Raw genomic sequence first — 12,393 nt, forward strand, 5'->3', positions numbered from 1 at the left:
GGGCACCCTCACGTTGGAGCAAGGCACCCAGTCCATCTGACTGGCCTTTACTGGAAGCCCACTGCTTAGTCTCCCACCTCCACCCTAGAGGTTCAGTTTTATGTGGGGCACAGCCAACTAGCCTTGAGGTGCGGGCAACGGAAGCTCTCCTTGGATAGTGCCCCACAGCTCCAACCTGCCCCTCTCCTGTTCCTCTGGCCTCCATGGCCCCCTGGAGTCTCCTCTTGGGGCCCCTGCCTAACTTTTCCTGAGTGCCTTTGCTCCTGCGGAGGAGCCCTCCTTCCTGCCTTCCCTGGACTTGCAAGTCGAAGCCCAGCTCCACTGCCCCACTGCGCACCATTATTTCTGGGATCTCCGTTTCCGGGCTTGTGGGTTGTATAGAAGGGGGGAGAAGTGGGGGTGCTTTTCGCCATTTGCAAAGGCAAAGGAGGGTGACCAAGATGGTGAAGTGTCTGGAAAGAAAGCCTGATGAGGAATGGTTGAAGGAGCTGGGGATGTTTCACCTGGAAAAGAGGAGACTGAGAGGAGCGAAGGCAGACACCTTCAAATACCTGAAAGGCAGTCACTTGGAAGAGGGAGCAAGCTTGCTTTCTGCTCCTCCAGAGGGTAAGACCCAAACCAGTGGCTTCAAGTTGCAAGAAAGGAGATTCCAACTGAACATCAGTGGAATGGTCCCCTACTCCTTCCTTGGAGGATTTTAAGCAGAGGCCCAATGGGCTCCTGTCCTGGATACTTAGCTGCAGTTCCTGCATGGCAGGGGGTTGGACTAGATGATTGGGGATTCCTTCCAGCTCTGCAGTTCTAATATTCTGAGAGCTCTTTAGCTGGATCAGGCAAAAGGTGGCCCATTCCGAGCTTCCTGCTCCCACATTGGCCAGCCAGATGCCCACAACAGGACCGAGTGCAGCAGCCGCAGATACCCTCTCCACACTTGGGATGATCTCCTGCGACTGACATTCAGGGTCTGGTCGGCTTTGCAGGGGTGGGAGATCCTGGCCACTGTGTCTGTTGGCTCTCTGTCCTTCTGCCTATTGCCTCTTAGTGCCTGCAGCCCCCAGCTGCCTGCTCCAGGCTGGTTGTCTCGTTCTACATTCATAGAATCGTAGCATGGTAGTGTTGGAAGGGACCCTGAGGGTCATCCAGTCCAACCCCCTGCAATGCAGGAATCTTAACGAAGGCATCCATGGCAGATGGCCATCCAACCTCTGCTTGAAAGCTCCCAAGGAAGGAGACAGTTCTTTCCCCATCTGCCCTCAGGGAAGGGCCCTGCTTGTGATCATTGGCAGCCGGCGCTGTAAACCACCCACAGGCGCATGTCGTCGTCCCCCCCCCCACTCTCCTCACCCGGCGTTGCCAATACTAATGAGACACCCTTCCAGTCAGGTCTGGGTCTGGGCACAGCTCCAGGAACAGGAAGGAAATTGCCCAGGTGTCTGCCTGGGTGGCAGGTGGTCCAGAATCCTCAATTCTGCTGCAGCAAAATGGGTGGGGGGAGCAGGCAGGCATGCTCCCTTCTCCTCCTCCTCCTCCTCCTCCTGCCCCCTCCTGGGGTGCTCTGAGAAAGGCCAGTGATTCGCTCGCTCAGCAGTTGGAAACTTTGCTTGTTAGCAGTGCGGGAGAAAGTCTGGGTGGCTGTGCTGAGCTGGCAGCTCCCTTCCTGCTGGGGAGAAGCAATGGCACAGTGGGGGGGGGGAGGCACTGCAGCTGGGCAGAAAGGGGGCTCTTCTGGCCTGGCCCTCTTGCCAGGGGGCGGCTGCACTGTGCAACCCTGGGGCCTCTTCCCTTCATTCTCACTCCTTTCTGGTGGGTCCCCCCCCCCAGGAGGGGAGAGTGTTGTGGCACAGGGAGCTCCCACCCAGCTAAAGGGCTCTCCTTTGGTTGTCTGGGAGTTCCCACCTTACAGAGGGGGCTTCTGCCACCTTCTTTAGGCCTTCTTAGAGCTCTGCTGGATCAGGCCAGTGACCCATCAAGTCTGCCACCCTGTTCTCATGGCACCCGACAGTCCCGTGGGACAGTTTCCATTGTATGCTGAATGAAGAGGCACCATTCACTCTGCCCTCGATGACACCTGGGGTTTTATTTCTTTATTGAATTTCCATCCCACCTCTTTCTACAAGGAGCTCAGGAGGGCAGGTGTCTGATTCTCCTTCCTCCTCCTCCTCCTCAATCCCACAACAACCCTGTGAGGTAGGTCAGGCTGAGAGGAGCACTGACTGACCCTGAGGTCCCCCAGGGAACTTCCTGGCCGAGTGGGGATTGAACCCTCATCTCTCCCAGGTCCTAGTCTAACACAGCCACTGGCTCTCTCTCTGGAATCATATTCTGTTTTTAATACTGCGTTTTTAAATGGCTGTAACCTTCCTTTCCTTTGTTGTCAGTTTTTAAGCAGAGGTGGATGGCCATCTGTCAGAATCATGGAATCAGTTGTGATTCCTGCAAGGGGGGCTGGTCTGGATGACTCTTCTGTCATTCTATATCCTAGGACCTTACGGTGGTGGCTGGGCAAGAAAATCAAGAGCCATGAATAATAATGACAGCAATGTAAAATGTTCACAGGCTTGCTACCTTTTGCTTTCTCCCCCAATTCCCAAACGTGCCCCCCCCCGGCACAGCCACTTGGAAGTGAGCTGGGAAACTGAGTCGCGGGGTGAAAGGGACCAGCCGGGCAATGCTGTCTATGGCAAAGAGAGGCTGGAGGGTCCTGCAGCAGCGGGCTGTGGCCTCCTCTTGCCTCTGGGCTGGGAGATGGACCCCGTGGTCTGTTTGAGGCCGACAGAAGCTGTGGGACGGCTGGAAGGGAAGGAGGGTCCTCCTGCCAGGGTGGTGAGGGCTTCTCGTCCTCCTCCTCCTCTCTTGCTCCCCATGAAGGCCATGCTGCTATTCTTAGCTGTGGCTTCTGCCTGGCTGGCGTTCCTGGCCTGTTTACGCTGAAGGGCCCCTTCCCCCCCTTCCATCCCTCTCCCTCTCTCTTGCTCTCTTTCATTTCAAACAGAGCAGCAGCAGCAGCAGCACCAAAGCCCAGAGATTGTCGCTTTGTGTTTGTGATCCTGCTGAGACTGGAGGTGGCAGAGGGAGGGGAGGGTTTTTTTAGGGGGTAGCCACGTGGCAGAGGGGGTTGTGGGAGCCTCCGAAGGGAAACTGGGCACATTTGGGAGGGGCTTTAAGAACATCAGAAGAGCCTGCTGGATCAGGCCAGGGACCCATCGAGTCCAGCATCCTGTCCAAGCAGGAGATGAGCACAAGGCAACGCTCCCCTCCTGCGACTGGGATTCAGAAGCATTGCAGATTCTGACTGTGGAGGCAGAGCAGGGGCATACTGGCTAGTAGCCCTCGATCGCCCTCTTGTCCTCCACGAATGTCTGTTTCATCAGACCTTGGATAGGATTGGTGGGTGAGGCTTGGGGAGTTATTCTTTCTTTCTTTTTTGCCAAATCATTTTTATTAAACTTTTCAATACAACAGCCAATCAAAATCACATTGAAACATTCCAAATTATTTATACAATTATCAAAAAAAGAAAAAATCCAATTCTGCCAAATATTATTTAATTATTTGGCTTCCATTGCTTCAAACGCAGGAGGTGTCTGATCAGCTTGGGGAGTTATTTCAGAAGAAAAGTGAATGGCAAGGAAAGGGTTAACCCCTCCCCCTCAGCCCTACTCTGATGCACATCCCCCCCACAGCTGCCCTTTAATGGTCTGCCCCTTTGGTGGCCTGATCCAGCTGCTACAGAGCTCCCTTTAGGTTCTTGTGATTCCTAAGGGAGCCTCCATGCATAGTGTTAGTCTACCTTAGAAAGGTGGAGAACAAGAGTGGGAGAAGGCTGTTGCTCTCAGGTCCTGCTTGTGGGCTTCCCTTTGAGGGAATCTGGTTGGCTAGGGGGAGAACAGGGTGCTGGACTAGGAGGCTCCACTTGGGTGGCCTCATTCAGCTGCAGGTTCTCCTTCTCCTCTTGGCTCCTGGGCCACTTGATCTGAGCCTGGGCTAGCAAGTCTGCTTCTTATGACTCCCCATCAGCTCTGCATAGCGTTAAGGCCTGTTAATAGGACAAGTCAGGGATTCCTGCATTGCATTGGGGGGTTGGACTGGATGTCCTTTGAGGGTCTCATGCAGCTCTACACTTCTATTATTTTCATTATTCCTGTATTCCTTTTGCACTGTTTTCCTTAGCCATTGTAGTGTGGAATATAACTGGAATGGGTTTCCACCCACTCATCTCTCTCTTTCTCTGCAGGTCCGTTGCCCAGGGGCTATGGGCTGGCGCTGTGCCTGCCGTGCCCACAAGTGAACGACCCTCAGGAAGCGGAAGCAGCAGCAGCAGCCGTGAGCAGGATGTGCTCCCTTCTCCCCTCTCCCTTCTCCCGGCCAAGAGAGAGGCCCTCCATGTCCAGGGACAGACCCTAGGGAGGGGGGAGGGGAGGAGGAGAGCAGGCCATGGGGTACCTGCCGGCTGGGGGGCAAAGGCCGGCCTCCACCAGCCATGAGGCACCGGTTGCCCCCTTGGGAGTCGCTGAGGCTGAGCCCCAGGCAGCAGCACCCACGGGAGAGATGCTTTGCACCCCGGCGGAGGGGGCAGCCGAATCGACGCTCTCTGTGGAACGGCTTGAGGTCATGGGGCAGGAGGCTGTGACGCCCCCCTGGCGGGGCAAAGGGACTGCCATGGCCAGCCAGGGGGCAGCCCCGGAGGCCGGCCAAGAGAAGGCTGCCACCGGGGTCCGCTCTGTGCTGCTCAAGCGCGACTCGCCGGGTGCTGAGGACCACCTGCAGCCGCGCCGCCGCCGCCACCGTGCCCAGCAGGTGCGCTTCAAGGACCTGGAGGAGGGCGGAGAGGAGCCCCCAGGCAGCGGCACCCCACGTGCCTCTGCCGCAAACTGTGCCAGGCGGAGCTGGCCCCATCTGGGCCCCGCTGCTGCTTGCCCTGCCGGATCCCCACAGGGCGACGGGCACCAGCACCTCCAGCCGGACGTCACCCAGCCTCCGCAGCAAGAGCTCCTGTGACCTCGCCCAGGAGGGGGCGCCCTGTGCAGTGGGCCGCAACCAGGATCCGCCCCCGGGGGGCACTACCAGCCTTCCTGCCCTTGGTTGCTCCCTTGCCTCACCCACGCCACAGCAGTGCCCCAGACTTCCTGCCACCCTGAGCCCCGGGCTGCCTCCCCAAGGGTCATGCCCCCCGTACCCGGGGCGGGGGCGCCCGTGCCTCTCGGCCAGCTGCTCTTCCCAGTGCAAGCACTGTGCCCCTCCACCATGCAGCCCCTTGGCACCCCAAGCAGCTGTGGCAGTTCTGGCGCCCCCTGGCTGTGCCCACCCCCTCTCTGTCTGATTTCCTCTGAGCAGGCCTCGAGAGCCCCTCCCTGTGCCCCCCAGAGGGGCATCCCTTCCCCCAGCCCCCTTGCTCAGGGCCCCCCCACCAAAGACCCCACCCCTGCCTTCCTGCTTCCCACAGCAGGGCCCCCTAAGTCAGGAAAACCAGCAGCTCCTGCGGCCTCCCCAGAGAGCCTCAGCACCACTCAGGCCCACCCCACAGCCCCCACGCCTTCCCGGAAACCTCCGGACCCCCTTCTGCCCTCTTCCGGTCGCAGTTGCCCCCCTGAGACCTGCCTCTCTGCTAGACCCGGGGAGACGTTTCCCTGTGTCCAGGACCACCTTCTGCAGCTGGTGTCTGTGGCTCAAGGGCTGCCGTGTCCCGCTGCTGCAGAGAGGGAGCCCCCGCCAGCATCTCAGGACCTCCCCGGGCAGGTGGGTGACATCCACTCCCAGCTGCAGTCCCTCGAGGGGGTGCTGGAGACCAGCCAACGAACCATCAAGGTGCTACTCGATGTCATTCAGGATCTGGAGAAGAAGGAGGCCCAGCGCGATGGGTGAGGCGGGTCTGGGGGGGGGGGTTCTGGGTTGCCCAAGGAGCCCCTGGCCAGGCCTAGAGCCAACTTGACCCTTTGAAGCCAGGGATGTTGAATAGATGCTAGGAGAGGCTATATTTATTAGATATTCTCCTTCCTCACATCTGTGAGTTCTGCAGAGTGATATCCCTTTTGCGGCTTAAAAAGAAGATGGGCTAGTTTTAGCCTTTCTGTTTAAGTAATTGAGGATGTTTTAAGGCAGATTGGATTCTCCTGGTATTTCCCCCTTTTCTCCCCCTTTTAAAACAATAATCACACAAACAGTCTTGTAAGAGATAAAAATAACATCTAGTCACTCAGAGTTTCTGCGGCAGAATAACAGCAGCTTTATTCAGGCAGGCTTAAAATGGCAATTCAATTACTGAGACAAAATTTGTAGAGCCTCTAGGGACCTGAGGATCATCTAGTCCAACCCCCTACAATGGAGGAATATGCAGCTATTGAACCTGTGACCTTTGTTTTCAGTACCAGGCTCTAACCAATTGAGCCAATTTGAGACCATGCTCTACTGGAGTTTATTATACAATGGAAAGGAGCAACCAAGCATACTAAGACTCAAATTCTAGACTTTAAGAAAGCCGACTTCAGAAAACTTAGGGAAATGCTGGGTGAAATCCCATGGACAGAAATACTAAAAGGGAAGGGAGTTCATGATGTTTGGGAGCTTGTTAAAAGGGAGATATTAAAAGCACAACTTCAGGCAATACCAGTGAGACGGAAACATGGAAGGTGCCTAAAGAAGCCAGGGTGGCTATCTAAAGAACTTTTAATTGAGTTAAGATTTTAAAGGGATATGTACAAAAAATGGAAAAAGGGGGAAATCAACAGAGAGGAATTCAAACAAATAGCCAGCACGTGTAGAGACAAAGTCAGAAAAGCTAAAGCACAGAATGAACTCAGGCTTGCTAGAGAGGTTAAAAGCAACAAAAAGGGCTTTTATGGGTATGTCTGTAGCAAAAGGAAGAACAAGGAACAGTGGGGTCACTTAGAGGAGAAGATGGTGAAATGCGAACAGGGGACAGAAAGGGCAGAACTCCTCAATGCCTTCTTTGCCTCAGTCTTCTCCAAGAAAGAAAACAATGCCCGACCTGAAGAATATGGAGCAGATGATTCAGCAGGGGAAAACAGCCCAGAATAAGTAAGGAGGTAGTACAGGAATACTTGGCTAATTTAGATGTATTCAAGTCTCCAGGGCCAGATGAACTACATCCAAGAGTATTAAAAGAACTGGCAGAGGTGATTTCAGAACCACTGGCAGTAATCTTTGAGAATTCCTGGAAAACAGGCCGAAGTGCCAGCAGACTGGAGGAGGGCAAATGTTGTCCCTATTTTCAAAAAGGGGGGAAAGAGAGGACCCAAAACAATTACCGCCCAGTCAGCCTGACAGCAATACCAGGAAAGATTCTAGAGCAGATCATTAAGCAAACGGTCTGTGAGCACCTAGAAAGGAATGCTGTGATAACTAAAAGTCAGCATGGGTTTCTGAAAAATAAGTCATGTCAGACCAATCTGATCTCATTTTTTGACAGAATACAAGCCTGGTAGATGAAGGGAATGCTGTGGATGTAGCCTATCTTGATTTCAGCAAGGAATTGACAAGGTGCCCCATGATATTCGTGTAAAGAAGCTGGTAAAATGTGGGCTAGACAATGCTACCATTCAGTGGATTTGTAACTGGCTGACTGACCGAACCCAAAGGGCGCTCATCAATGGCTCCTCTCATCCTGGAGAGAAGTGACTAGTGGGGTGCCACAGGGTTCTGTCTTGGGCCCAGTCTTATTCAACATCTTCATCAATGACTTGGATGATGGGCTTGAGGGCATCCTGATCAAGTTTGCAGATGACACCAAATTGGGAGGGGTGGCTAATACCCCAGAGGACAGGATCACACTTCAAAATGACCTTAACAGATTAGAGAACTGGGCCAAGCAAACAAGATGAATTTTAACAAGGAGAAATGTAAAGTACTACACTTGGGCAAAAATAATAATAATAATAATAATAATAATAATAATAATAATAATGAAAGGCACAAATACAGGATGTGTGACACCTGGCTTGAGAGCAGTACATGTGAAAAGGATCTAGGAGTCTTGGTAGACCACAAACTTGACATGAGTCAACAGTGTGATGCAGCAGCTAAAAAGCCAATGCAATTCTGGGCTGCATCAATAGGAGTATAGCGTCTAGATCAAGGGAAGTAATAGTACCACTATATTCTGCTCTGGTCAGACCTTACCTGGAATACTGTGTCCAGTTCTGGGCACCACAGTTCAAGAAGGATACTGACAAGCTGGAACGTGTCCAGAAGAGGGCAACCAAATGGTCAAAGGCCTGGAAACAATGCCTTATGAGGAACGGCTTAGGGAGCTGGGTATGTTTAGCCTGGAGAAGAGAAGGTAAGGGGTGATATGATAGCCATGTTCAATATATCAAAGGATGTCATATAGAGGAGGGTGAAAGGTTGTTTTCTGCTGCTCCAGAGAAGCGGACACAGGGCAATGGATTCAAACTACAAGAAAGAAGATTCCACCTAAACATGAGGAAGAACTCCTGACAGTGAGAGCTGTTGGACAGTGGAATTTGCTGCCAAGGAGTGTGGTGGAGTCTCCTTCTTTGGAGGTCTTTAAGCGGAGGCTTGACAGCCGTCTGTCAGGAATGCTTTGATGGTGTTTCCTGCTTGGCAGGGGTTGGACTGGATGGCCCTTGGGGTCTCTTCCAACTCTATGATTCTTTGAGAGGCATACTTAAGTTTAGCTTAAAATGGTGTCTGAGCATTGGAGCTCAGACTTCGCAGATGTTCTCCCATTTCTGGCTTCTGGATGAAGAGACAAAAACGAGAGCATGTGCCCAGGCAGGCAAGGAGAATAGATCTATGGCTGTGTCCTCTGCCTGACAGGGCACCGTGGGACTGTCTCTCACAGAGTTCTCTCCAGCAAATGCACAGGAAAATGCTGTGAGCTTCAGCTGGTCTCGGCTGCACTTTAAATGAAGGAGCGTGTTTATGGTGGCAGCAGTGGGTTCTGCAGGCCACAAGCCAGCCATGGCATCGCCCGGCACTGTGCCTGCTCACTTTGGGTGCTGAAGCAGTGCCACTGTGGGGCCAGCCCCCTTGCCTTGGGTCGGCCTCTGTGCTGGGAGGCCTGGGGGACTCCTTCCCTGCCTGCCTGCCTGCCTTGCACTTCCCTTCCCTCCTGGGGGTCTCCTGGCCCCCAAAGCCAGCCTTGATGCTTCCCCTCCCCCTGGTCCCTGCTGTTTGACCAGATGCCCTTTGGGCATTGCTGCTTGTGTCCCCCCGGCACAAAAGGGGGGCCCTGTGACCAGGCAGGGAGGCAGCTTCTGGGCCTTCTGCTCATGGGTTCGTTCTGCTCTGTTTCAGGCGGCAGTCCTACCGGACAGGGCAGGACACCACCAACTGCGGGACGTGCCTCGACTGCGCCTGCATCATCTACAGGTAGGAGGGGCCTGCTGGCTGCTTGGGGCCTTGGAGCAGGGGTGGGGTGGGGTTTGGGGGGTGTCCAGTCACACCAGGCCCCCTGGCTTCCCCCACCTCCTCTGCTTTGGCCTCTGTTTTGGCCTAGCCAGGTATGGCTCAAGAGTCGGAGGCGGCAAGACTTCGGAAGGCCAGTTGCTGGAAACCACAGGAGGAAGGCGGGCTGCTCTTGTGCTCAGATCCTGCTTGCCAGTTTCCCACAGGCATCTGGCTGGTCATTGTGTGAACAGGGTGGTGGACTAGGTCTGATCCAGCCGGCTTTGGCCTGGGGCTCCCTGGCACTGCAGGGCAGTGGATTTTGATGGGGGCGCAATGGGGCAGGAGCAGACTCCGCAGAGCCTGTGGTGAGCTTGTACCATATCCCAGAGAAATGACTGCAAGGCTGGGGCAGCCCCACAGGGCCCTGACCCATGGAGCTGATGGCTGCAAATGACTACCAGCCCCATTGGCTGTGTTCTGCCTCTGAATATCAGATGCAGGGGCAGACAGTGAGGCTGCCCCCAAGTCCTGCTTAGAGACACCTGGGCCCTTGGTTGGAGGGCCACCTGTCTCGCATGCTTTAGCTGATATTCCTGCATTGCAGGGGGTTGGAGTAGATGGCCTCTTAAGCGGAGGCTTGACAGCCATCTGTCAGGAATGCTTTGATGGTGTTTCCTGCTTGGCAGAGGGTTGGCCCTCTTCCAACTCTATGATTCTATGACCCCTGAGGTCCCCTCCAACTCTACATTTCTTTGTTCTTGACTGACATTTCATACATTCATAGAGCTGGCTGGCACAAGAAGAGCCTGGCTGCTGGATCAGGCCAGTGGACCACCCAGTCCATCATCGTGTTCTTGCAGCGGCCAGCCGGATGCTGGTGGGCTGGGTTCAGGGTGGCCTGGGGGCTGCCAGAACCTTGGGTGCTGGAGAAGTCCCAAGGGAGCTGGCAAGGGCTCCCATGGCTGCCTGCCTGCCTGCCTGCCTGCCCCAATCAAGTTCTTGAGCCTTGGCAGGGAAGCGGAGGCAAGTGTTTCTGGCAGATGTGATATGAAGGATGCCTTTGAAGAATGACAGGCCGCCACAGCCTGTCTCCTCCTGCCGGAGTTTCTCAGGAGGACAGAGTCTCTGCAGTAGAAGCTCCGCGGCCCCCCAGCATGGTACGAGAAAGGAGGCTGCATCTCTGGCCCTGCCCCCCCTCACTTTAGTCCTGGGGCGTTGAGTCAGCCAATGAATCCGACTGCCTTGAGGCTGGGGAGGGAGGCCAGGATGCCCCCACCACTAGGCACCAATCTATCTATGGTGCCCCCTGCTTCAGTGGGTGTTAAGGAGGGTAAGTAGCTGTGTTGGTCTGACGCAGTCAAAATAAAGAAAAAAGTTTTAAAAATTGTCCCGTAGCACCTTAGAGACCAACTAAGTCTGAAGAAGTGTGCATGCACACGGAAGCTTATAGAACAAACTTAGTTGGTCTCTAAGGTGCTACTGGACAATTTGTTATGGAGGGGTTAGAGGAGGGCAATACCCCATGGGGGGCTGTGAGCCAGGAGGGTGAAAGGGGGCCTCCATGCCCAGGGAGAGGCGGGGGCAGAGGTGGGCTGAGCTCTGGGTTCCATAGAATCAGAGTCCTAGAGGGCTCTTGCTCTCAGCCCTGGCTGATGGGCACAAGGAAGACCTCTTCCGCAGACCAAATAATCCTAGACTTGTAGAGGGTCCTCTAGACCAGCCCCCCGCAAGCATCCCTGGCAGACGGCCTCCCGACCTCTGCTTAAAAATTTCCAAGGAGGAAGAGACCGGCAGCCTCTGCTCCTTGGAGGCTTTTCTCTGGGTTCCTGCCCTACGTTTCCATTGACCTTCGGAGGCTGTTTTTTTTTGGGGGGGGGGTGCTGGCTGGCTGGCTGTACAAAGCCTCCGTGGCAGGACTGGGCCCTCTTCCTCTCCCTGCCACCCTGCCTGCCTGCCTGCCTGCCCGCCCGCCCGCCGGCTCCTTCTGGCCTCCTGCCTGTGTGGCTCACACAAGGCCTCAGCGCTAATTGGGATTGACGGGTCTGTCTCTGCCGCTGCGGCAACGGGTGAGACATGCCAGGGTCGGTGGAGGCAGGCAGGCTCCCATTGGCAGCCCTCCCAGGCTCCTGCTGGCTGAGCTGCCTCCTCCGCACTAGCTCCCATGGCCCCCCAGGAGGGATGGGGGCAGCCCAGCCAGACCCCCGACTCTGACCCCAATCACTAGCGTTGGCTGAGTGGGGTTCCTTGGGAGACGCCACCCTCTGACTTGCTCCCCACCTTCCCACAGTGTGGAACATGATTTCCGGAAGCAGGAGGGGCGTTTGAAGCAGGTGCTGAGCACCATTGAGCCTGAGCTGAGCCACAGCCCCCTGGGGGCCATGCGAGCTGCCACACCGAGCCACCAGGAGCCGTCGACAACACTGAATCTGCCCGTGGTGAAAGCGGAGCCCAAGAAGTCCTGGAGAAAGTGTTTCTGGTTCCTGTGATGGTGCCGTGCCCAGAAGGGCCGGTGGTCTCCCTCCCCAAGGAGAGGAAAAGGAGCCATGGGGGGGGGGGCCTGTCTCCCCCCCATCAGTCAACCTGCCACAGAGCCGCAACGTGGAGGGATTGCACCAGCCTTTTAATTGTTTGAATCTGTCCAGTTTAATTTGCAGAGCCCCCCACCCCCAATGAAAGGATGGGAGGAGGGAAGGGAAGACACACACACACTGTATCTGAAGAGGTCTCAATAAACTCCTGTGAGACGCCTGTTTTCAAACTGCTTCTCCTTCAGAGTCTTTCTTCAGGGAAGGGGGGGGGGAGGTTGCTTTATCCCAGAATCAGGACAAGCCCATCCCTACCCCCCAGCAGCAACATAACCTCCTAGTCTGTGGCATAGGAAGGGGGGTTCGGTGCTCCCCAGGTGTCATCGCTGAGGGGGGTGACAAAAAATAACTCCCGCACTCTCCACACGCCCCTTCCTATGCCACTGCAGGAGCACTCGCCCCTTGAGTGTTTTCCAGAAAGCAGAAGCATGGCTGCCTC

The 12,393-nt window shown here is 55.2% G+C and overlaps 1 protein-coding gene across 1 annotated transcript; it reads left to right on the top strand.

Moving 5' to 3' along the window:
• Positions 1–4,247: 4,247 nt before the first annotated feature.
• LOC117052638 (INSYN2B protein-like) lies at positions 4,248–11,911 on the top strand. Its single transcript, XM_033159608.1, has 4 exons — positions 4,248–4,994; positions 5,160–5,858; positions 9,277–9,351; positions 11,657–11,911. The coding sequence occupies exons 1-4, from the start codon at positions 4,435–4,437 to the stop codon at positions 11,853–11,855; spliced, it is 1,533 nt and encodes a 510-aa protein (XP_033015499.1). The 5' UTR covers positions 4,248–4,434; the 3' UTR covers positions 11,856–11,911.
• Positions 11,912–12,393: the final 482 nt, after the last annotated feature.

Source organism: Lacerta agilis, chromosome 9 (genome assembly GCF_009819535.1).
Source record: "Lacerta agilis isolate rLacAgi1 chromosome 9, rLacAgi1.pri, whole genome shotgun sequence".
Taxonomy (NCBI): Eukaryota; Metazoa; Chordata; class Lepidosauria; order Squamata; family Lacertidae; genus Lacerta; species Lacerta agilis.